Below are 27,218 nucleotides of genomic sequence, written 5' to 3' on the forward strand. Positions count from 1 at the left end.
GATGACTTCTGCATCTTGTATTGCTCCTCCAGTACTGGTGTTGCTGAGCGGCGCCTTCAGGGAGCCATTCACAAGGTGCAGACATGGGTTGTAGCCCACGGCTTCCAATTTTCAGCTGCGAAGTCGTGTGTCATGCGCTTCTGACGGCGTCGTACCATTCATCCGGAACCTGAACTTTATCTTAATAAAGATCCACTCAATATTGTGGAGACATATCGATTCTTAGGACTGGTTTTCGATGCCCAGTTGAATTGGCTACCTCACCTTTGTCAGCTTAAGCAGGAGTGCTGGAAGCACCTGAATGCTATATGCTGCCTGAGCAACACCAACTGGGACGCAGATCACTCTATGGTGCTGCAGCTCTACAGAGCCCTTGTCCGATCCCTCCTTGACAATGGGAGCCTGGTTTACAGTTCGTGGCGCCCTCAGTGTTGGGTTTACTCAACCCAGTGCACCACTGTGACGTTCGCCTAGCAACAGGAGCTTTTAGAACAAGTCCGGTGACCAGTGTCCTGGTGGAGGCCGGGTCCCTCCATGCGGATCCAACGTCCATAACTGCTCACCAGTTATGTTTCGCACATTCGTGGTTCTTCCGAGCACCCGAATTACCATCACTTTTTCCCACCTGCGGCAGTTCATCTCTCTCATCAGCGACCCAGGTCAGGGCTCATGATTCTGGTGCATGTGCGATCCCTTCGCACCGAACTGGAGTCCTTCCCTTTACCACCTCTGCTTGAGGTCCGTTCGAGTACACCTCCATGGTGTACACCTCGGCCGAAGCTTCGTCTGGACCTTTTCATGATCCTAAGGAGTCCGTTAACCCCGCTGCTCTCTGCTGTCACTTCCTCTCAATTCTTGACGTGTTCCGGGGCTCTGAAGTTGTTTACACCGACGGCTCAATGGCTGATGGTAATGTTGGCTTTGCCTATGTCCACAGAGGCCATATTGAACAGCAATCTTTGCCCGCTGGCTGCAATGTATTCACTGCAGAGTTTGTGGCCGTATCTCGTGCACTTTAGTAAATCCGTTCTTCTTCTGGTGAGTTGGTTCTTCTCTGTTGTGACTCCCTGAGCAGCTTACAGGCTATCGACCATCCTTTGGTAGCAAACATTCAGGAGTCTTATCTCTGCCCTGGAATGGTCCAGTCATTCAGTGGCATTTGTGTGGACCCCAGGACACATCAGAATCCCAGGCAACGAACTCGCTGACAGGCTGGCAAAACAGTCTTCGAGGAAACTGCTCCTGGAGATGGGGGCACCTCTGAAACTGACCTGCGTTTTGTCTTACACCACAAGGTTTTTTGGCTTTGGGAGTTGGAATGGCATAACAGTATGCACAACAAACTGCGTGTCATTAAGGAGACTGCGAATGTGTGGAATTGTGGGCTTTTCACAGGGAACAGTTGTCCTTCATTGGCTCCACATTGGCCATATGTGGCTCAACATGGTTACCTCCTTCGTCACAAGGACCCATCTCAGTGTTGCTGTGGCTCCCAAATGATAGTTGTCCACCTCTTTCTGGACTGCCCACTTTTAGCTGCTCCGCGGTGGACTTTTAACTTTTGCAGCACCATACCTTCTGTGTTGGATGACAATGCCTCAACAGCAGCTATAGTTTTAAGTTTAATTTGTGAGGGTGGGTTTTATCATTTGATCTTAGTTTTACTGTGTGTCCTTTGTTCCTTTGTGTCCTCCACCCTCAGTCTTTTAGAGTGAAGGTTTTAATGTGTTGTAGAGTGGCTGGCTTCTCCTTTTTTTCTCATGGTCAGCCAGCCATGGTAATCTGCTTTCCTGTTTTTAATCCCTTCTCCCTGTTTCGTGCGTGTGTCTGTGGTTTTCTTGTCCTGTTTTGTCCTTTGTACTGTTTGTTGTCATGTCGTTGTTCTTGTTCTTCCTTTCTCCTGTTAATGTGCTGTATTTCTTGTTTGATTTCTTCTTTCCCTTGGGTAATTGTTCTACTGGGAACAAGAGACCGATGACCTCACAGCCTCTCCCCCCCCCCCCCCCCCCCTTTAAACCAACGAACCAGCCTCCACCACAAGCTTTTCTGAACTTCACAGATGGGAGATATCCTTACAACATGTTCTCCATTGTTGTTATTATCTTGGCCTCAACCTATGGTAACATACATACTGTTGCCATATCCTCTACCCAACAGTTTCGATCCTCTCATCTCCTCCTTGTTCTCATCTCCCACTCTCTTTGTTTGCTGCCCTCTGCCAATGCACATTTCCCACCATTCCACTCCTCTCCTTTTCACTCCCTTTTCTCCCCACCTCCCTGCCCCACAACCTCCTGACACTGCACCTGTTGGCATTATAGTACCTAACACTTCGCCAGATTACATTAATCTCTCTCCCCACCTGTATAATATTATCCTTTTCCCTTTCTCGCCATCTCCAGATTGCTGCTTGCATCCCACATGATAGTTGCATTCCAGCCTGAGATTCTGTAGTTGGCGGTCATGTCTGCGTGGGGGTGGGGTGGGGGGGGGGGGGAGTGTTTCCTTGTATGTATGAATGGTGTGTGTTTATCTTTTGCTGACGAAGGCTGTGGCCAAAACCTTTATGTAAGTGTTTTTTAGTTGTGCCTGTCTGCAGTTTAATATGTTTCCTTTATGGTAAATCTGTTGGTTGGTCACTGATTTCATCAGTTTGTTTTGGTTTTCTCCTGATACCCCCTTTTGCAGCACTTTGGTGTGTTTTCTCTTGAATTTCAAAATATTGGTAACTGAGGCAAATACTGTTGAAATTTCCGTTATAACACACAAAAGTTTCTGTAAAGTGGTTTTTGTAGCATTCTGTTTTATTTACAGTGTTCTACTCTTTCTGGTATCCTGGTACATGCGACACTTACGTCAGTTCTGTGTAATTTTTTATTTCCTTAAAGTATTTATGTTGCTTTTGCAATATCTTGAAACGTTGCATCATCAATTTTTAAAGAGATGATCACTGTAAAATGTAGGAAATGGTGAATTTATTTATTTATTTAGGAAATCATTGCTGATATTTAATTTTTATTTGTTTATTTATTATTTGCATTTTATTATTCTTTTCCAGACGATATAAGGGGCAGTCATGTGGAAATAAGACTTGGGAAAAAGTAAGTAAACTGTTTATTATTTCAGAAGTAATATCCATAACAGTTAAGTCAATTATCCCACTGTGAGACAAGATGAACCTGCCCATGTGTTGCCGAAATTGATTTGAATATGCTGCAGAAGTTTCACAGGGAGGCCTATATGTATCCTCCATGCAATTCCAATCTTCCCCATGTGATACCCTTATTTTTGGAGCCCTGAAGAAAGACGTTTGTGCCCATTGATTTCCGTTGGATGAAGATATGCACGGATGGGTACAACATGGTACTGTAGGCAACCTCTGATATTTTTCCATAAAGGTATTGATAGCCTTGCCTCACAGTGAGATATGTGTATTAACAATTATGGTGATTACTTTTGAAATAATAAACAGTTTACCTTTTTTCCATCTGACATGTTTTCATTTGACTGCTCATTATAAATATTTTCAGGACACAAGCATAAAAGTCTACCTAGCTCATTTCTGTGCAGTTGCTGATTTCTTTGCAGGAGTTGTACTGTCCTGTGCTAACTTGCTGTGATCCAGAATTAAATTGTATTCTTTGCATTATTTAATTACGATGTATCATTAGGCCTTGTACACATTCCTTTTTTTCACAAAGAATGAAATAGTGCTGTTTCAAAGTGATTTATAGATGCCATATAAACTGGTAAAATTTGCAAGACCATCATTATTTACATTTCAGTGGTTTCTTCGTGTCTGTTCAAGTGACTCAGTGTCTTGACTAAACAATTTCTTCGACACTATTTGTTAAATCTGAGCAAATGTGAGTATATCTCTAATGACCTTGCTGTATGAAATGCGAAAGCCAAACACGTAATGGTAAAGGTTTTATACAAACAGCACACTGCATTTGCTAATGTATAGTTACTTGTATATATGTAGGTTGTTGTCCTTTGCTTTGTATTCTGACATCATATCTCAACAGTAGGCTCTCTTATACTGTTTAGTTTGTTATCTGCTAGTGCATTTCAGAATTTAACTTTTTGTGCCATTTATACTGAAAAGGCAAGCTGGTGGTCGTCCATGTAACATAAATACTCACAGCATATTTCATTACAGCAGGCTCTTCCGAAAATTCATAGTACCAGAATTCCTTGGAATTGATTGCAGTGTAATGGTGGTATATTGTTCTGCAAAGTTAACTTCCCTGAGTATTGTTGTTGTGACAATTTGAAACACATGTTTGAGAACAAGAAGTGGTGAAGTCAGCAAGACTTGTTGCATATTTATTTGTTTCTGCAAATTTTACTGAATGCTGTTTCAGGCTTTCCTGAAAACTTGCAGAGAGTCACAGCAACCTGGGTTCTCACAGGCATTAGCTTTAAGTATTGACAAACCTGTATTCTATGCGGATGGTCGTGCCAACTCACCTACGGGTCTTGATGAAAAGGACGTAAGTTTGAACATATTGAAAAGTGTGTGGTGAGTCATGTGATCAGTTAATTCTCAATTGGCTTTTTGTGTGCATTTCAGATTGGTGGAGGAAGTGGCAGCTTAATAAATGACATATGGTCAAGTATATGCAATGTGGGTTCTGCATTGGAGAACAACAGTCAGCTGAAAGATCTAGAAGTAGAAAAACAAAACATGGAACAAGTAGTCAAAAAGAAGAAAATTAAAGACAAGTCTGTTAAAAAGAAAGTTAAGAAGAAAAAAGATGAGAAAAAGGTTACAAGTGAAGAAAATCCTGAAAAAATGAAAAAGAAAAAACTAAAAAAGAAAATAATTGTGGGGTTTGGTGAAATGTTACTAGGCAGTAGTGTTGCAAGTAATATTTCTCTTCTGAAAAAACTTTGCAAAGGGGATAAGGCAAAAAAGACGAAAAAGAAAAAAATACTAAAAGAGAATTCCAATGTTTGTCCTGTGCCAGTGGGAGATATAAAAACAAATGAATGTGACAATTTATTAGGTACAGATAAAGAGAGTGAGAAACAGCTCTTAAAAGAAACTGTTGAAGTTAAAGTGGAAACTAGTGTCAGCAGTGTTAAAGAAATTGATAGTGGAAAGAAAGAGGGTTTTGAAAATACAGATGCTCTGCAGAAAGAGAGTGTTTGTGTAGGAACAACATTGAGTGTCAAGCAAAATTCATTAGCAGTAACAAAAGATGACAGCATAGTACAAATAAATGAACCATTGAACCAGGTTGACCTTGTAAATAGTGCTAGTTCAAATGAAACTTCTATTTTATCAGTGCCCAAAGACAAAATCAAGAAAGTGTCCTCAGAAAACGAACGAAGTCCTATGAATCAGGTGCATATTGTTAATAGTGCTGGATCAGAGGAGGCTTTTGAAACTCAGCGTAGGGTTATTGTTAAGGTTGTTGATATGGCAGATGTAGTACAACCAAGTAGCAGCAGTAGTCCGCCAGTCGATGTGACAGCACATATCCAGCTTCCAGATGTATCTGTAGGATCTAGTCAGTTGGTTCCAGTGACTACAGAAAATGAAGCATTAGCAACCAAACATACAGAAGTTACAAATACTGATATTGTATTGCCAAAGGTTGTTAGGGACCCTGTTTTGGTGTCAAGTCAAACTGCTAATTCACAAGTACCAGATACAGTTTCATATGTTTGTGACTCTTCTGTAAAAAATGAGGTTCCTTTGCCAACTGATGTTTGTACTCCAGGGGTCAGTCTCTACAATGAAGCTCCAATGGACATTGATGCTGATGAACAGATGTTGTCAGATCTCGCATCACGGGGTGGTGTTAAATGTGATGGTGAAGAAGATGACGTAGTTTTGCCAGATGAATTTATTAGACGGGACAACATAGATAATTTGTTTAATACTGGAAATAATTTGTTTAATACTGGAAATAATTTGTTTAATAATGGAAATAATTTGTTTAATACTGGAAATGAAGCATTTGTAATAGAACTGTTAGGCGATCTGCCTGAACACAATATGACTCTCTCTTCCTCTCCCCATGTAAGTCATGATTCCTCAGATGGAGAAACTCTGGATCCATTTGAGACAGCTTACTTAAATAACATGATGAACAATTTCTTCAGTGCGAAAGAGGATTTTTCACATGAGAAACAAGAATGCATTTTGCGCGGAGTTTCGTCAGCAACAAAGGCAGCATTTGTGAATGTACAAACAGAAGAACCAAGCAAAAAGATTATGGAAGGAGATGGTGGTTCAACGGATGAAGAAACTGAAAACTATTATGAATGTCAAAATTCTCGACCACAGAGTGATGATGTTGACAAAAATAGGCTTCGCGCAGGAGGGAAGGTCATACCAACTGCAGTAATTTCTTCCATTGGTTCCGTCAGTGTGACTGTGAAAGATAAAGAATTGGCAGAATCTCCATCACGTAATGATATTGAAAATGATAATTCACGTAATGATATTGAAAGTGATAATTCACGTAGTGGTATTGAGAATGATACTTCGTGTAACAATATTGAAAATGATGCTTCATGTAATGGTATTGAAAATGAGACTTCATGTAACCGTATTGAAAATGGTACTTCTCATAATGGTATTGAAAATGATACTTCTCATAATGGTATTGAAAATGATACTTTATGTAATGGTATAGAACATGATACTTCATGTAATGGTATTGAAAATGATACTCGTCAAAGTGCAACAGCAGATGATTCATTCCCTAATAGTAAGAGTAATGCTTGTGAAATTAGTAGTATTAGGGAAGCACCCTCTCAGCCACACATCACTGCTAATTCTGCACCTCTGAGTTCTGCTAGTAGTACATCCAGTGAAGAATCTCAGATTCAGACCATTGACAATTATACACCTGTCGTGAATGTTGAGGCGAGGACCCAGCCTTGTGCTGAAAGAATAGAAGTTCCTGAACTAAGAGAAGAAGATGTAGCAACTCTTCAAAAATCATCAACTGAAAAAGCTCTTCCCAGAAGCTTGGAAAACACTGAGACAGTTAGAGAACACTGTGTTGAGACTGTTAAAGAACACTGTGTTGAGACGGTTAAAGAACACTGTGTTGAACCGATCAAAGAGAACTGCATTGAAGACACCCAGTATCAGAGTGTTACGGTTACAGTTTCTGAATATAATACAGAATTGGCAGAGTGCCTTCCAAGTGTTGAATCTGATTCTTGTAAAGTATCAGAACAACCTGTAAAGGAACTGCCAAAACCATCTCAAAGAGGTATGTTTGTGGAAAATAACAATTCACGTGGTAAGTTAACATATACAAATCTGTCTATGCAGGGAATGTATCCTTATACCTATCCGGCACCTGTACAAATGAGTAAGTTTTTGCCAGCCTATCCTGAATGTGCCTGTAGTGAATGTTACAGTAATTACTACTTACGTTTATCTAATTATAATGCAGGCTTAAATTGTTATGAGAGTCCTTTACAATACACTAGTTCAGATACGGTTAGGGAAATGGAGAAGTTGAAAGCAGAGGACCAGGAGCTGCTGAGAAAAATTGAAGAATCGCTGATAGCAGACAAATCTGTTAAATGTGAAAAACCTAATGATGAATATGAATCAAAATGTAAAACTGACGTAGATTCATCTCTGCCTTTGAAAAAGAGGTTAACTATGGCCCGTGTTCAAGCAGAAACAAAAATAAAAGAGGAACATGAAGAATCCAAAAAATTGGATGGTTTTCCATCATATCCCAGAAAACCAATGATGAGTATTGCTGAGCTAGAAAAAGTTCACAGTTTTGCAAAATATATCAAATACCCAGGTAACAATAAATTTTATCGTATTGAAAACTATAATGTGCTTCCTGCAGACTATCCCCCTGAAGAGATTGTTGTTGATGTGCCAGACAAAAAACCTCCAAGAGATATAATGCATCATTATGTACGTGGTGTGGTTCCTCCATCTGTAGTAGAACATAGTTCGCATAGAAGTGTAGCTCCATATGCTTACCGACAAGTGTTAAATCCCTGTCAAGATCCAAGGTATTCTCAGTCATATCAGTCTGAATATACTACCGGAGCTGTAAGTGTCAACTCTTCTCAAGTAAATTATGAGTATTCAGGACGACAGTTCAAAACTCCTGCGCAGTTGAAAGAAATACCTGAAGAGAGTGGAACATACATCAGTTATTCTGCAATGAAGAAAGAAGACGACAAAAGTTCTGTTTTATTGGACCAGAGGAATAGTGAACGGACTCCTGATACAGAGAGGGCTGTAGAGAGCAACAGATACATAGTTCCTAAATGTGAAGTTGACTATTTATCTTCAAGAGAAGGATACAGTACAACAAAGCATAGTATTTTGGATTTATCTGTTGAAGATGAAAACACAGTTAGCGAAACAAAAACACACAAAAGTTCAAGGAAAAAGAGGTGTCACACTTCAGACAGTCATTCAAAAAGTTCTGGTAAAAGAAGTAGATCAAGGAATCAATCAGTGATACAGAAAGCTGAAACTGTTGATGATTTCATGAAGTCTTTTGAAAATAAAAGGAAGCGCAAAAATTTAAACAGATAGCAGATTGTTAATAAAGACTTAGATCATCCTATTCAGGGTGTTATAGTATTCAGGTCTTAGTTGGTGTAAGAACTAAGTGTTAATATATGTATATGATTTGTAAATACAGTTCAGGTATACTACATTAAGGCAATGGAAACCATATTCCATGAGCTCAGGGATATGTTTCACAAAAAGTTAATCAAACCCTAGTCAGTAAATACTGTGAAACGATTTGATGTGGTGTTTTAATGTTGAATTTGTATCATAAACTGTTTTGTATTTTTTAAACTGGAAAGAAATTGTTAAATACCTCGAATAGAAAGTGTTACATGGTATAAATTTGATAGTGTTTCTGGTATATCAAGACTGATTATTTTGTAAATTCTACATATACGTCTGATACTTTTTCACTATCATACTGAGCAGTTTTCATTTGCATATGGAGTTAGTCATGTTATTGTTACCATAAATTATGCATTTCACTGTTATTAGGTTAACTTCTCGCGTTAGATATTTCAAAGTTATTATATAGCTTAGTTGCATATGTATTGAAAAGTCTGATCAAACTATTATATTTTTCTAATGGAAGGTGTGAAGAAGTGTTGACAGATTTTACAAAATATTTAAATATTTTTAGCAGTAGGAAAGACCTGGGATCAATTTATTTTCACTCGCATTACTTTCAAGAGCAAACACAGTATTTATGCGTGAAACTATTGGTGGCTGTGATTATCATAACTTGATTTTATTTGTGTGTGTTATAGCAAAGGAAAAGTATTTCTTTTCATGTTTCTGTAGTATTTAAAAAAAAACTGAAGAGTTCATTCTTCAGTACATGCTCAAATTTTTAAGCTGTTCTGTGTGTGAGAGATGTTGATTAAACTGTGAGAAATACAGGAAAAATACCACAACTACTTACAGGATGAAACAATATTATAGTCGTACAAAATATGCAGTATACGAATCAAGAAATTGGAAGATATCTGTGGATCCAGTGCTGTGGATAACAACATGAGGCTCACATGATATCAGGAAATGCACCGATAAAATGAATTCAAATAAAAAGCCACATAGAAGACATACTAGCAGATGTTTTGAGTGTAAAGAATGAAAGTTGAGAGAAATATCTCAAGATATGGGAATGTACATGAGTCATTCTGAAATTCAGAAGATGATGAAAAAAGTTCTATTTTGCTGAGCCAAACAGTGGTTCAACATTCTTTTAACAATTGGTATGATTGAAAGCATTAAATTTCTTTGTGTTGGTGATTCTGTCTCAGTAAAATATTCTAGTAAATCAGGAATGTTTATAATTGTGTGTCATCTCAGTATTCTGTGTGGCCATTCATTTGTACAAAAAATGACAACAGATTTAAGTGTGAAGCATGTTCCTTAGTTAATATTTCTGCCTTCGTTTCGATAATAACTGAGCAATTAGTTTGCTGTTACGCAGAAATTCTGGCTTATTGATATTTCTGTACAATAGTTTGCTCATTCGTGTATCAATTAAATTTTGTGGTTCACATAGAGATTTTTACAAAAAAAAATATTACAGAAATTTGAGCAAAAATTTATATTGAATTTGTTGATAAATTAATTTAAGACTAGTCAGAGTGCAATTAACCAGGAACCATTTCCATGCAATGACAACGATACAAAGAGAATGACAGAATTCCTATGCTTACCATAAAATGTGTTGATTGTACTGCAAATCACATAATCCTCAAGATTAGAATGGTTTTTATTGGAAATAATGGATAGAAAAATACACAGATCAAATACATACATATTCCAAATCCTTCAATAATAAATGACTATTGTGTGGACACTTACAGAAAACTGAGACAGCAAATATTGTTTAGAGACTAATATCATTTTCTAAAAGCAGTTGTTAAAGTGTGCTAGCACGTACAAGCTAAATTGAATTCCTGTGAAACGTTATGAGATTATAGAAGAAGAGTTTGAAGTTAAAAGGTAAGCAAATTATCGAAGAAATTGATTAATGAAATGCAGAACATTGAACACAGGTACTTCAACATGGTTGCATACTCTATAACAATGTGGCTTCTGGGTCATAACAGAGAACTAACGGGTCTGTAATGGTAAAATGTTGAGAGGAATGAATTCGATGGCACCTGAAGAAATTGAAGAAAATAACAAGAAGACCAGAGTTTTACAGCTGTTCCAGGAATAAACATAATACATAGTTTCATATATGATCACTAAAGAACTAGAAAAGTATCATCCGAACATGAAGAGAACAGAGTCGACAACAGATGCAGTGTTATTTCAACATTATTGCATAATTTACAACTATTTAACTCTGAATTGTGGCAGAGAAGTAACCATTATAAAGTATTAGGGTCACTGGAGTAATAGTCCAGAATTCTTGCATTATGACATAAATTAGTTAAAATCTCAGTAGTGTAATAGGGCGGTATCAAGTGAAAGCAGCAGAAACGGCACTGGTAGTAGACATTTCATCCTGATATCTAAACCACAAATCATTTGGACCAAGCATTGAGATATATAAAAAGTGATGAATAGCAAACAAAGATAAACCCATCCCAACAGAGGCCAGAGTTATGTGAAGACCTGGAAGAAAATGAAAATGTGGCATACAAAATACATCTGATTTGGTGGATAGGACAAAGTAAAAAAAAAAAAATAATTGTGAATCAAAAAATTTCAGAAGAGATGTTAGTCAATATAAAACACTCTTTCAGTTATATAATTTATCAGCTCATACTGTTTCTGTTGAACTAGATGTAAGGAGCATCATGTTGAAAATTTTGAGGTATAAGATTTGAATAAAAAAGTTAATAACAGCATAGGCCGAAAGACATTGAAACCAAAGCTGGCAAAAGTGTGTGTGTGTGTGTACCAGCCTTCAACTTTGATACAAAAGTATGAACTCTAAGGATGTGGTGTGAGTTTATAATAAATCGAGCATTGCATAAAAATGTAACAAGAGAAACAGAAATCCTTTTAGAGTAAATCTTTTAAATTTGCATAAGCAACTGCTCTGACTAGTTTAACAACATTATGGAGGCATTGATCTGCACTTTGATTTGAAAATTAATTTAAATATGGATTTGAAATATGCAAAATGGTGCATTCAGTGATGACAAATGAAAGTATATATGTGGGTATTTACTAAACAGAAAGGACTTGGTAAAGGTATCTGAACTAGAATTTGTTTGTGTTAAGAAACTGTTGTATTGTAAAGGACTCCACTAATTATAAGCCTGCAAATAAGGATGATGATCATCAGTCAAATAAAAAATGAAAAAAGAAAAATCTTAAAAGTAGAGCGCAATAGATTTAAAAAAGAAATAAAATACTTTTTCTAAAAGCTAATGAAAAATGCAAAAGTATTCATTTCATCAGTATGTGCCGATTTTTAATATATCAGAAGGAAGGCAGGAGTTTCAAGAGTTCAGAAAGATGTAAAGGTATACCTTAAAATATTACAATCATGTCAAAAGATAGTAATGCATACTATTAAAAGGAATCAAATCAGTAAAGAAGCATTTGTGTAAACTGAAATTCAAAAGAACCGGAAAAATTTACAGAAAGCAAAAGATTATAGTGTATTTTCTTTGCAACGTTAAATTATGAAATTGGCTTCAGTTGCATTTTTATTGCAAACCAGTTGAAATTTTTATGACATAATCTGGAAGAACAGTTGCCAACATGCAAAGGAAATACACCTCAGAGGTAAGATTTCAGTTTTTTCATGTATGTGTAACATATTAACAGAAGAAATAAAAAGTTGTATGTTTGTAAAAACAAACAAAAAGTCTTATAAATTTGACTATGTAACTGTGTTAATAGCATTGGTTGTAATAGGCAGAATAATTGTTCTCTCTTACTCAACGTTTTTTAAGACTTTAAATTAAATTAATTATACTGTACTGTATACTAGGTCGTAGAGGACGGCCAGCTTCGAAGTCAACTACCGTTAATCGGATAACAAGATATTGTTTGAAATCGCCTGGTAGAGCTGTTAAAGAAGATGAAGGTAAGCACGAAGTCAAAATATGTTTCTTACTGCTGCTGTTTTATATCATTGTGTACCAGTATTTTAAGTTGGCAAGGGAATCAACACTTAGTAACTGCCATAAACTGGTAAAAATATATTGCATACTGTTTTATGTGTGTAGTTTGGCTGAAAATCATTGACAACAAAAGTACTTTGCACTGTAAAATATATTAACCCTTTAAATGCTCTATACATGTCAACATGCGCGCCTTTGTACCAGACCTTCTACCTGGTACTCTGAACGTCTCTACGCATAGGACTGGTGGCACGAGTAAACACGTTCAGAGCACACAGGGACAGGTTCAAAGGCACGCGTATTAACGCGTCCAGAGCAGTTAAAAGGTTTACATTAGTAAAACACAGGTCATTTTTATAATCAACATCAAATGATACTTAAATTTCTAGTTGTATCTGTGTCCCATTGTAATATTATTTTTATCCTGATCTATCTACATAAGCTGTTTAAATAGAAAAACTAAAGATTTGTGATTGAAGACAGTGATTTTTTAACATATTCAAAAAGTACTGTCATTTTGTTTTGGATATTACAAAGTAGTAGTTTGTCTGGTGAGTATGATAATTTTTGCAGTAGTGGACTAGAGTCGCATTTAAGATTGAAGTTGACAATCAGCCAGCCTCATTTTTTTTATAATGGATCTGAATTTTTTCAGAAATAAATTCAGGGACAGGAAACCATAAGTTGTCATTATTAAGTCGGCTGGTGGGGCAATCAGTGCATTTGTGAAACACTTGCACACAGAAAATAAATCTTTTTGATGTTATGAGGCTAGATGAAGGCCCTTTGCAAGGCTTGTGGTACAAAGTTCTAAACTTAGTATAAGACCTCAATAACATGGTGTAGTCATATTTTTGTAAATTGTATATTGTATAATGCAATGTCTAGCAAGTTAGTGCTCTAAAAGTAATGTAAGAGCAACTATAGGGTAAGATTACTTCACTGCTGACCTGTCATTTAATAATAAATCTTGTGATTTATTGCCAGAACTGAGAGAATCTATTTCACTTCAAGATTTAATGGTTCCACACCCATCACCTATGTGAATTTCACATGCTCATTCCATCATCTAGCATCATGCTAATGCTTAGAATTATTGTAGGATGTTGTTATGCATTATCACAGCATGAAAATATCTTGATTATTATCAGGCAATACTACAAAATAAACTGAACTTACCATCGGGAATGAAAGAGCTTTTCATTTCTTCAAGTTAAGTGATTTGATGCTAAGCAGGCCAAGTTTATGTAAGCCTTTGTATCCATTATTGCTCTCAAATTGAACAGATCTTTTTCATTGAAATTACTTACTGTACTGTGAAGAAATGTTAGTAGCAAAATACACAAGCTATCTTCTGGTCAGGAAACTTTTAAGCTGTTCACTGTGGATCTTTACTGACCTGCTTTTTGTGCTCATTGTTTGTCTTCTTTACATCAGTAGCCAATCACAGATTGAAAAAGAAATTCAAGTGGTTTTTTGTTTTTAATTTCGCAAGACATTGTGGGGCTAGATTTTCTCATTTATACGTGTTTAGTAATATGATTCATGGTGCTGATCATCTGTAGATTAATATTCACACTTTTCAGTAACCAGTCGGCAAGTTCACATGCAAATAGCAATAATCGATGATGATTACGTAGAATTCTATATAGTCGCTGATAGATGCAAACTTGCTTTAAACAACTGAGTAACGGAACATTTGTACCGGTTTAATGTATGCTGCCTACTGAGTTGAAAATATTACTGGTTGACACGAAACATTACATAGCGTATGCAATCATTGATGACTGGTTACAGACTGATTATGGCTGTGCTCGCTACACCTATTTTGAGATGTGCATAGGATAGATATTACAAAATTTTAACATGTAAAGCCATTACCTTTTAAAAATTAACGTAGAAGACGGAAAAAAACATATAATACAGACTCAGATTGGATAAATATGTCATTTTGGTTAACCATTGGTCGAACATCCTTAAATAGTTACAACTGATGTTCCTGTTTTGTGTTGTGGCATGCACTCACGTATGCAAAAGCCCATCAAGAATATTCTGAAAACTCAGATTTTCAAATTTTTATATTTCATAAAGTAATGTGTTATGCTAGGGAAGTTACGCATTTTTAGAATCAAAAAGTGTTGGAGTGCAACACAGTACCATTGAAATTTTGAAAGGACGTCAATTTAGAAGCTAATAATCTTGAATAAATATAACTTTTGAATAATTTTCAGAAAAGATGAAAAAAAAAGGCTTTCCAATAAGATTTGTCAATCCCAAAATAAGCGAGATCAAATTTTGAAGTACACATGATTTTTACAGACTGTAAAGTTTGAATATTTTTCTAAGATCAGTGTTTCTGCCTGAACTTTCTACACTATTGGTATCAACCCAGACTTAATTACCATATTTACATGTTTGTAAGATGACCATCCTTTTTAAGACACTCCTTGAGATAATTTTGTTTTGATATAATCTGACTAATCAAAATTACAAATTGTTTTATTGATATCAAATTTCTGACCAAGAAAGTTTACACAATAACTATACCTATCTTATCTCATTTATTGATTGTCTGTATATTGATGAAATGAAATAAACAAAAAGAAATTACCTTAATTTTTATTTTATTTTGCTTACTATCTCTGTGACATCAATACAGTGGAACTTCGTGAAGCGAGTGTAATTCGTTCCAGAATCTTACTCATAGTTTGAAACATTCGTTAAGCAAATCAGTTTATCCCATGTAAATTAATGTAAAATAAGATAATGTGTTTCATACAGAAAAAGTACTACATGTTTTATCCTATTCAGGCCAATTTATTCAATGAAAATTATATGTACAGTATTATGCATTTTATTACAATACATAAATAATTATTTTTTACTAGGGAGCTATCTATAGTCATTTGTTTCTGCCGACACTTCAACATTTGCAAAAATGTGAACACAGCATAATCGTGAAATATATTTATACCACGCGTAGTCACTGCTTTATAGGGGTGATGATTCCCATGCTTTCACCATTTCTGTTATTGCACCAGAAGGTTGCTGCTTTGTTGTTACCTCCTCCTCCTCCTCCTCCTCTGAACTCACCTCCACAACTTCTGGCTGTGAAACACACTGCAACTCCATAACTCTTTGATGGTCACTTCTTGTCTGTAACCTTCTTCAAGCTCATCAATATTATTGTTATCCACTTCTAATCCCATGCCCCTGGCCAAAGACAATTTTGTTGACTACAGGCTCTACATTTATTGATTCAAATGCCTCAGAGTCACATTCAACAATTCACTCCAAACAGAAGTAAGAGTCTTCTTGGTGACCGCTTCCCATGCCTTTTAAATCATATTGACACAGGCAACGATGTTGATGTAACATTTCCAAAACTCCCTGAGATAGAGATTGGTAGCTTCAGTCAACTCAAAGCACTGCTCGGAGAGTGCTTTAGTGCAGAGCTTCTGAAAGTTAGAAATAATCTACTGGTCCACAGGCTGCAGTAACGAAGGTGGACTTATAGGCCTATAGAATGGGCAGGAATGTTGTCCATAACAAGCAAGACATGGGAGTAGCAGATTCATCTCGAGCAAATATTTTTTCACCGTAGGACCAAACACTTCATTGATCCAATCACAAAAAAAGATCATGTGTCACCCAAGCCTTGACGTTGGGCCACTACATCACATTTAACCTGTTCTTCTGGATTTCACACTTCTTGAAGGCTCATGGTGTTCCTGAATAAAAAAGCAACAGAGCAGCAGTTCAATCTTCAGATCGCCACATGTGTTGACACAGAATATCAGTGTGAGACGGTCATTCATTGGGTTGTGATCGGGCAATGCATTCTCCTCCGCCGTTATAAAGATACGCTTCTGCATTTTTTTCATGAGAGACTCATCTCGTCACAGCTAAAAACCTGTTGCGACAGATGACTCCCAGAATCTACAAGCATCTTGAAGTCGCTGATTAAGTTTTCTGCTGCCTTTGTGTCGTAGCTGGCAGCCTCCTGTGCCTTAAAATGCTGGAGATGCCAGTTCTTCCCTTAAACTTCTCGAACCACCCACGGCTTCCCTTAAACACTTCTTCATCCTGCTATGATCCTGGCGTTGTCTTAAAGAGGTCAGCGAAAATCATTCTCACCTTCTCATAAACGATCTTCTCATTAGCAGTGTCACCTTGCAATTGCTTTTCATTTATCCATATAAGGAGCAACCTTTTGACATTGTCCAGAATATGAAACCTTTGTTTACATACTCTTGTCACTTCCTTTGAAGCATCTGTATCCTTAATTGTCTCCATGTTCTTGAGGAGGATCGTGCAAATAGTTGATCTAGACCAGTTGTATGTTTGCACTAAATCAGCAATGCTTTTACGTTTCATTTCCAAGGTAATTTTCTTTCTGTTATGGTCATCACCTTGTGGCTTTACGTTCGGGGACAAGTGAACACAAGATTTAAAAACGTGTGATCACAAGCTGCACTAAGATGATAGCAAAAAGAGCGCTACACCCAGATTGCAGTACGTACTAAAGACATTGTTCATATGCTGCTGCCGATAATGAAAGCTGTTCATATTGTTGAACGTTTCTCCCGCTGGGCACGAACAGCTGGTGATGTCACAGTAAATTATCATCACTCTTTAAGCGATACATCATTCGTGAAGCAAGTCTTTATGTGAATTGGGCGTTTCGAGAGGTGCTCATGAAGCTAGGTTCCACTGTAGTTCATTGATTTGACTAGTCTCTCTTTTTCAACAGCTGACCACAGTATCCCAGTAAAAGTAACTATTGCTATTTAAAAAAATAAAGTGTGTTAGTAAAGTGTTTCAAATATTGCAGGGCCGCCTCCACCAAAGTGTAGAAGACAGAGCAGAGTGTTAGAGAACAGTAAGTCCTTTAAAATAGTTATACACTTATTTTTTTAATAACATTATTTTTCTTTGTAGTTTGTACTTTTGAGAAGAATTTATACTCAGAATAGCAAATACTTTCTCTGTCAGTCTGGCCAAATACAGTAGCCATTCTTCACTATATCACTGAAATGTAGTATGCTGAAGGTAATAGAATCTGTGACTATCTGTTGATATCAAAAATCAATAAGAAAATCCTGTTTCAAGGTAAGGAATTTACTAATGTTGAGAATGACTATTAAGGTGAACCACCTTTTGCATGCAGCTGTGGGATGTCCTTAAAATTCATATACATGTTGGATTTACTAGGACAAATGGCATTTCTGACTGAGTGGATTTGCCGTTTGTATCTGTTTATGAGACCAGACTGATGATGTGAATATTCTCTTAACATTACTTTTGTATGCAAATCAATCAGTAAACTGTTTGTGACAACAGGCATACAGAAAAGGCAAAAATTATGATATTCGTAAAGAGGCACAGAGTTTTTGTTAGTGTGTAAGACCCTATGGAATGAAAGCTCTCTCAACCACAGGTTTTCAGTTCACAACAAGCTCATGGAAATGGATCTGTCATATACTGTTATCATAGTTGGAGCATTGTATTAAATTTTGTGCTTCTTACAGTTGGTGAAAGCTAATGAATGCCCTTCTGCCTCATGAATACTGGCCTCTGCTGTTAACTCTGATACAGTTTGAGCAGAAAAGCTCATTGAATGATTCAGGCACTTACGGGCAATTATAAGACACTAGATTTGTATTAAGACTGAGTAGAGTTACACACCCATCCTTGATCAAAATTTAGATTTTCCATGGTGTCCCTAAATCATGTTGGGCAAATGTGAGGTTGTTTATTTGTGAAGGACAGCAGATTTCCTTCTCCATCTTTTCCCAATCAGAGCTTCTGCTCTGTCTCTCAGTACCTCATCATTTACAAGACATTAAATTCCAATCGTGTCTTCTTCACAGGAGATAGTAAAATCTTCTGTGAAATATTCTCCTTGGTGCCCATGTGACCCTTTCTCCAAGCAACTTTCAACATTGCCACAACTTAGGGTATCAAAGTGACTTCAGATGCAGATCAGTTAAAAACTCAGTTGGGAAAAGTTGAGGAAGATCGTGCACCAGCACTGAAGATTTATCATGTTGTAGACATGTAATGAGGTTTCTTCTGAACAAATGGTTAATAAAATGCATAGTTTTAGGATAGAAAACCATCATGTCAGGATTGAACAAATGTAAATAGGTGCACCTATCATTCTGAATTGAATGGTCAAATTTGTTGGATGATGCTAAAAACACTTTCAAAATACAAAATTAGATGTGTATAAGGTGATGTGTAATTTTAAAACCCTTTCCTACCATTATTTTACTGTAAAGTACACATGCTTTCAGTTTTACATCCTTGGGACTAGACTACACCCACAACATTGGATCAGTAAAACCATAACAGGAAAACTATGCAAATGGTCCATGCAGAAAGTATTGAAGGCTTTTTATGCCCTTAGGGTGTCATCATTATTAACTACTTTAGGAAATAGTAAATCCATAACTTTATCTATTTAAACAAAACTTTTCATTTGTTTGTATAGTGTGTTTAAACAGAAGAGAGCAAATTAGCATGCAAAAACTTGTTCTTGCTTCATAACATTGCACCCATTAACACATCATCCATTACAGTGCGAAAAGCTAATTACTCAGGTTTCAAAACAGTTCTTGGTCAACCTGCTCTCAAGATTTGGCCCCCACGTGACTTTTCTTTAACCTAAAAAATGGTTTAGAAGAATAAAATTATCTACAAATGAAAATGCTTTTATGCTGTAAACAAGTTTTATTCAGACTTTGAAATGAGTTTCATTAATAAGAGAATAAAAAAACTGGAACCTTCATAGATCAAATGCATTGGTTTGTGTGTGTGTGTGTGTGTGTGTGTGTGTGTGTGTGTGTGTGTGTGTGTGTAAGTAATTGTGTTTGTTTAAATTTATTGCAGTTATAAACTAAATCTTTGAAGTAACATGGTTTTAAACTTTGACCATTAAAACAAATGATGTCAATTAATTCTTGTGTACAATAGCCTGCTGATGAATATTGACTCATTTATGAATAGTCAGTAGTCACAGAATCACAATATCCAGATAATAAGAACAATTAAATTATTTAAATTGTTGAAGGCATTGATTTGAAATCCAAAGCTAAATAATCTTCCAAGCCATAGGCAGAAGTGATCGTGTTTCTAAATAACTATATGTTTCGTATTTGAGTACTGTAAAATATGTTTGTAATGTACAACTTAATGGGAGTTAGAACAGGGAAAAAACTTTCCACATTTTCGGATTTTTATCTCATTATAAAATTTGCAGTTTTCTGAATAAAATGATGTATATATTACTTATAAACTCACATGGGAAGTATTTTATTTATTTATTTATTTTAAATATAATCTACACTGTTTGAAAATGTTAAAATTTTCACGTGCATTACTTCAAAGTAAGTAAATTTTTTTTATATAGAAGGCTGTGGATTGCTGTGTTACAAAGGTTAACACTGTTGGCCATGTCCAGAAGAGGATGGGCACCAGGTTGAGGAAGTTGAAACAAAGTTTGAGAGACAAGAAACTTTCTGATGGTAAAACCATAAGAGGCACTCTACAGGGAAAATGATTGATGAACCACATCAGTATTATGGGATGACCATTGGAAGTAATACTGAGGATTTGTTGAAAGTTAAGCAGGCAGTGTGGGCTACCTTCTTCCACAGACTGTCAACTGATGAAAAACCAGTACACCACCTTTGCCCTTCTGGACCTGATTCAGGGTGCAATTACTGCAATTGCTCAGTACTCAAACAGTTCAAACATATAAACAGGCTATCCCAACAGCAGTAATGGATATCATAAAACCTATTTACAGGGACATGGCAAATCCTGAATTACTGAATAAGTTTCTGCATGGTCAGATTCAAAATCCCAATGAATCGTTCAGTAATCTTATATGGAATCTCTTACGAAAAAGTGTTTTTGTTGGAGTGATGACATTAGAGTGGGGAGAGCAGGGGGTGGGTCAGTGATCTTTGTTGGAAAGATGTCACTAGTGTGGAGGGGGGGGGGGGTGGTCAGTGATGGCAACATTAGTAGGGTGAAAGAGCTGCAGCATATGGGAATTACTCCTGGAGCAAACTGCATCAGAAAACTTTAACGGATGGACAAAGTTCACATTGATAAAACAGAGTGTGCATAATAGTTGGCCACTAAGGAGTCCAGAAGGAAGAAAAGAAGAAAAAACTTGGAAAAAGATCAAGAGAATGATATACAGTATGGTGCAGGGTGCTTCTGAGTGACTAAAAATAAAAAAAATTAAGCATATATTGAGTTACAGTCTTTTGAAACTTTAGAAGCCGCTCCTGAAAATTTACATTTTTTGTTACATTTTCGCTAAATCTCGGAAACCACTTCGAGTAGAGTATCCAAATTTTCAGGGAGTAATATGACATATCCTGAGTCTACTGAACTAAAAGAACAACATAATGTTATATATAATTAAAATTATTCAGGATAACATACAAAAAAGTACACAAAATTTTAACCATGTAATTAAAAAATTGTATTTCGGAAAGTAGTGGGAGAAATGCAATTATTGTAGTTCAATAGCTTCAGAGCATACAGTTTATTATACCGTAAAAGTTTCACGTCAGTGGCTACAGTGGCTCCTGAAATACATGGAAGCAAAGTCACTAAATTTAACATTGTCGGTATAGGGCGTTCAAACTCCCCTTAAGTTAAATTATATATATCAACAAATTGGTTTCAATTGATAATAAATTTTATTTACAGATCGCAAGTCACCTGTAAAAAAGCAGAAGAAAGGCAGAGATAACCTAAATGCAAGGCCACTCACCAGGAGTGTATCAAAGCTGGTAAGTTTTTTGTTGCGTTATAAAGTATATTTTCTCTTTCACACACTCTCTTCTTCCATAGTTTTCTCCCCATCCCTCTCCCTACAGCTATATGCTAAAGATATTTGGCAGCGAGTTCACAATGGTCCTGACAAGGTAAGAATGATGCATGAAGATATTCACTTAACAAGTGTGAATAGAAATGCAGGCAGGAATGCAGTGGTTAAGTCCCCATTCAGCTATACAGATTTAACTTTTCTGTTGTTTCCGTAAATTACTTAAACAGATGCAAAGATGATTCCATTGAAAATAGCCCTTCTGATTGCCTTTCCGAAGTTTTAGGTACATGTAACTTTACTTTGTAAAATTCCAAAACTCTTTGGGTAATGGCCATATGGCTTACAAGCCAGAAGTAGTTCTGCTGTGTCAAACAACGTTGGTAGGAAATTGTACTGTAATCCTCCATCATTTACTAGGAAAGAGAACTTTTACCTTCCAGGAAGTACTTCTCAAATTTAGTGGTCATCATCCCTCACCCCATCCCTTCATTATTAGTTTGATGATTAGCAGTATTTGTCACTTTGTGTTTCACATTGAATGAAGGGGAGTGCAAGAGCAAGGTTGTAAGTTTTCTACCAGACACAAAGTATTTTATGAAAGCTCCATCTGAACAAAAACCACTCAAAATTACTTTATAAACCCATATCAACAAAATTATGTTATAGATATTTGGCATTTGACTTTCACTGTTACATAACATCTACAAAGGAAATTTTCATTTGTACCATCACCACTCTTTGCTAAGTGAAGAGAATTTCTCCTTGTCTAATATTAACCCTGCATTGGTTATTGGACACCGCTGCAGATGGTTATTAGACGGCAAAGCGAACTGGTTATCTGGCCAGGGTTGCAGCAGTATCGTGTTTACGCCAAAAAGCAGGGAGGTAAGGGGTAACAATAGAGTTTACTCCAGTACTTGTCTAAGTGGATTACTACAATGCACTATAGGCCTTCATGCTTCAGTTGATGAAGTGCTTGTTTAGAAGAACAAAAATGGAACGTACAGTGTACTCACCTTTGCTGTTGACATTTCGCTTCCAGTGTCTGTAAATCTTTCTTCCCCAATGATGTCACTGTTTTTCACAGTAGTGTCTATTGATTCTTCGTCTGCTGTTTCATTCGTGAATGATAATGCTGACTCCTTGTTAGAATTTGTGCCAACCGTTTATATAATGTTTTGTTCCTTTGTCCATCATAGTATCTCCCATCCAGTAGTGATCACACACTTTTATGGCATGATAACATAGTATTTCAAGTCTTCTAATGCCACAGCAACAGTAAAAACTACTATCAGATCAGCAAAAGCAAAGTGACTACATGGTGTAGTGGTTAGTGTTTTTCGCCAGTATTGCCAGCATTCCAGGTTCGGTTCTCGGCAACCAATGCAAATATTTTTCTGATGGAAAGTTTGTGATCTTGTGAGGGTAATTGAAAAGCTATGTTAATATAAAAGTAGCGAAACTGACGTACAAAAGTCACCGAAGTATCAGTGTGTTGAAAGGCTTGCACAAGGTGGGTTGACACATGATGTTTATTTATAAGCAGCAAAAGTGTCAGCCATTATTGTTTTGGGTGAGAGAGCAAGATGCTTGACATATTACAACTACTGATCTGATTCTCCCCAAATTCCAGACCAGTTGTATAGGGTTTAGATCTAGATGGTATATCAGCAGTAGGTGAGAAGCCATTTTGTTGTAAAAGTTTGTCAGTGAAATAAAGTAGAGAAGGTTGGTGCTCCTTTGCAAAAAGCTTAACTTTCTTTTTCTCTACATATTTTTAATTTTTTTCTGTCCAATTTTACATGATAGTCCAAAGTTTTCCTGTTATTCTACATTTAATTACTTGTTTATTGGGGGCACCTTTTAAAATCAGATATTATGTAAACAGAGCAGCTTCTTTAAAGTTTTATTGTTAGCCTGTAAGTCCAGTTCTCTGCTACAAGACCTGTGAAGTTTTTGCAGATACGTTTTTCTTTATAATGTTCATAATATCACAGAAATTGTTGTCTAATAATACATTTTTCTATGTCCTTAACGAAATGTGTGTTTTATGCCTCTTACTTACCCTCAAATTCTGCTCCACTTGGCATTGTGTCCCCCCTCCTGTAATTTTCCACCATTGGCTTACTTGCCAACATTTACTTGCAACTTCTATCACCTATCACACCTTTCTCAATTCCATTGTCACTAAAACTAATGGTGTTAACAGAAAGTTGTTGCAACTTCCTGTTTTTACCACTGTCGCCTATTGTTACTATTCACACTCACATTGTGAATTAACAATGTGTGCTACTTTGTATTAGAAAGTAACTGTGCCTCCTCACATGACCAAATTAGATCTGACTACAGACGAGATACCAGTTCGCTTTGCCGAGTAATGCACAAGAAGTTTTTCTAGATGTGTGTTTTCTTTGCGCTTGAGAAGATCAAAGTTGCTACTGGAAGACAGTGTTCTCTGGCAGCCAGATGTATGGAACTCTGGTGATGACTTCCTTTAGTTTTATTTTTTCCATTTTTTATTTTTAGTTAGGTTTTTTGTTGTTTTTTATTTCACCAAGCTTCCTCTTCTCACATAATTTTAGTTATCAAGTTGGTGATGTCTCATCTGACTGCTTCGAACAAGAGAACTGTGCCCGTCAAGGTAGTGTGATGATGTTTGCAATAGCTGCAAGTAGTAGTACTACATCCACGGTAAGTGGACTTCTTTAGTGTTCTTTACTTGTCATCAACTTTTTTAGTGTTTAGTCCTTCATGCCTTGCAGCATGACCACACCATTTGTTGGAGTGGCCAGACAATACTGGTTTTCAGTTTTCAATTGAAAAGTCTGCCACTTATCCCCTACGTATATTCTTAATGTGTTATTTACAACCTGCCTGAACTTTGAAAGACCTGTTATAAATTTTAAAAATTAACTTCAGTTTTCAGTCCTTGTTTTTGCTTAGAATCTATTATTTCTTCCTCAAGGCACTTTGTCCCTGAAGCATTTAGTATTTTAAAATGTGCAATTTATAGAACATGAGAGCAGACCGAGATTGTCTGCACTGGGGTTAGTGAATCTCCAGTTCACAAACTTACAAACTGTACTGCACACACACAGTCTAGGTGCTTGCATAATGTATCATTGTTCTTCCGCCCACCTAACATTTTTTCAGTAATCATTTATAAGCAGCGATATCATGTGGGATTTATCCTTAAGAGCTGTCTTTTTAGATATGTGTGAGGTGAATGTCATACGTTACACCAAAGTTGCAGTCAATCACCATCTTGTCAATTAGAAGAAAACAGTTGTTTTTGAGGTGAGAAATTTTAGAAAATAAATCACGTAACCCTAGCAGCCTGTCTCTGAATTGCTTCAGTGTCTTCCATTAATCTGGCCAGATGATGATTCCATGGAAGAGCTATGCTTTCCCTAAATTCTCTCAATAAAACTAAGTTGGGCATTCGTCTTCCCTACTGCCAACCTGACCTCATTAAAATATCACTTTGCAATGTGATGCCTGAATATTTAATTGAAGTGACTGCCAAGTTGCACCCTACTAATGCTGTATTTGGATGTGCAGGGCTGTTTTTCATACACACCTGCATTTACTTTGATTTTGCTACATTTACAGCTGATATTCATCACACCAACTAGAAATTTTGTCACCTTGCATATTCCTACAGTCACTCAACAGTGACACTTTCCTGCACACCACAGCATCATCAGAAAACAGCCATAAATTGCTGTTCAGCCTGTCCACCAGATCATTTATATATGCAGAGAATAAAAGTGGTCCTATCACACTTACTAGAGAGACTTCTAACAATACCCTTGTCCCTGACAATACTCTCGTCTTTGATGAACACTTGCCATTGAGGACTGCGTACTGGGCTCTATTACTTAAAAAGTGGTGGAGCCACTCGCAAATCTGTGAACCTAAACCATCTGCTCAGACCTTTGTCTACAATGTACAGTGGGATGCCACATCGAATGCTTTCCGGAAATAAACTAATATAGAATCAGCCTGTTGTCCATTTGAGAAAAGGGCAAGCCGAGTTTTGCACAAGCGATGTTTTCTAAATCAGTGCTGATTTGTGGACAGAAGAGTTTCTGTCTCAAGGAAATTCCTCAGCATTTTCCAAATTTGATTATTAGATCACAGAGGGCCAGTTCCATCCTTAATCCACTAGGCACATACACCACCGGAGTGTGATTTACAATCGGTATAAACTTTGCCCGCAATCCCTCTGTCCCCCTCATACAGTAGCTAAATGATGTCCATTCATTTTCTAAGTGGGGTGCTAACAACTTCTTATATGATTTTTCTAACATAAACTCGCTTTTGGTCTTCCTGGGAGATTTATTAACTTTGGTAACGATCATCTCTATGACGATGACGTGATTCTTAAGTCCTGTTACTACACCGATACTGTTGATAACGTCTGACCTATTTGTGGCTACAAGGTCTAAAATATTCCTGTTTCATGTGAGTTGCCTAACTAGTTGTTCAAGCTAGTTTTTGGAAAATGCGTTCAGAAGTCAGACTAATTGCCGTAGACGTTCCAGTCTATATTGGTAGGTTAAAGTCACCTCCAACTAAAACTGCAAGATCTGGGTATTGCCCAATACGGGGCATAGGAGTGTGTGGGGGGGGGGGGGGGGCTGTTGAGGTGAGAGATACACATATCTGGGCCCCTGTGTAAATGAGAGATTTTGATGTGTTGCAAAGTGGGTGGCTTGTCCGCTTTTAGTTTGGTGATCAGCAGTCCACATATATCTGCTGTAGTGAGCTTTTTCTGTAATACTCTTTCGTTATGTCACATCTGAAACAAATCTGTCCCCTTCCTCCCCTTTATATATACTTCGGCACTGGAGTCATATTCAGAAGGAAAAGGGTTGAAATCTATCCAGCCATACTACAGCTTTAGGTTTTCCATGGTTTCTCAAAATCACTGAAGTCAGATGTTGATATAGTTCATGTGATATGGACAAGTCACTACACCTTTGAATTTGTTAGGTGTCTGCTGTGATGGTTCCTGATATGGACTCAAAATGATGGCCTTGCTAGTTCATTGTGTATAATTTCCTTTATCTATCTGTGCTTGTTCCCTGTGTACAATGATTTCATTATTAATCATCTTTCCTTCCCCTTCCATCCTTCCTTTCTTATCATAAGTTTCACAAAGTAACTAAGTACCGGATGATATTTGTGTGCTTCTGGGGGAGGGGTTAGGAATGTTGTATATGTACAATGAAAAGTGTTTAACATTACACAATAACGGTCCAGACAAAATACTGTGTGACTTCATTCCCGTTTTGTTTTTAACACACAACAACAATCATTAAACAAGAAAAGAATTTTTTTCTAGAGTGAAGAAATATACCCGATTTCTGTAGTCATGACATCACTTAGATTTACCAGCCCACTTCCTTTTTGACTTGTTTGTAGAACTCAATAACAAGTATTCCAGAAATTACATTTAGTACAGTGTGAGCAATGTGTGGAGCAATTTTCTGACGTGCTGGTCGATAAAAACATACACCATTAAAAGAAGTTTGGGTTTATACAAACAGGGATTGGACGAAACTATGGAAACACTGCGAAAAATGCATGAATGCAAACGTGAGCAAATTGTGGGTTCTCTTATGGTGGATGCTTTTGTAATCAAAGTATCTGAAGTGTTTGGTGTTTCAAGAGGTGTTGTTTGAAACATTTATATGGCATACAGGGAAAGTGAAAATTTATAATATGCTAAATCACAGTGTAGATGAAAATGTGTACATTGAATAAT

The 27,218-nt window shown here is 36.8% G+C and overlaps 1 protein-coding gene across 11 annotated transcripts in view; it reads left to right on the plus strand.

Moving 5' to 3' along the window:
• LOC126268079 (uncharacterized) overlaps positions 1-27,218 on the plus strand; it is a 422,439-nt gene that overhangs the window by 340,084 nt on the left and 55,137 nt on the right. For 6 of the 11 annotated variants that reach the window (XR_007549077.1, XM_049973546.1, XM_049973544.1 and 3 more), the window contains 5 exons: positions 4,368-4,496; positions 4,577-7,241; positions 12,459-12,554; positions 17,426-17,473; positions 21,325-21,407. Coding sequence is in view for 8 of the 11 variants with exons in the window: in XM_049973546.1 (XP_049829503.1) it covers positions 4,368-4,496; positions 4,577-7,241; positions 12,459-12,554; positions 17,426-17,473; positions 21,325-21,407 (3,021 nt within the window). In the remaining 3 variants the exon portion in view is untranslated. Of the gene's footprint in view, positions 1-4,367; positions 4,497-4,576; positions 7,242-12,458; positions 12,555-17,425; positions 17,474-21,324; positions 21,408-24,027; positions 24,137-27,218 lie in introns of all 11 variants that reach the window. The other 5 variants (XM_049973545.1, XM_049973548.1, XM_049973547.1 and 2 more) reach the window with 2 other exon arrangements.

The sequence above is a fragment of the Schistocerca gregaria genome, chromosome 4, assembly GCF_023897955.1.
Source record: "Schistocerca gregaria isolate iqSchGreg1 chromosome 4, iqSchGreg1.2, whole genome shotgun sequence".
Classification (NCBI taxonomy): Eukaryota; Metazoa; Arthropoda; class Insecta; order Orthoptera; family Acrididae; genus Schistocerca; species Schistocerca gregaria.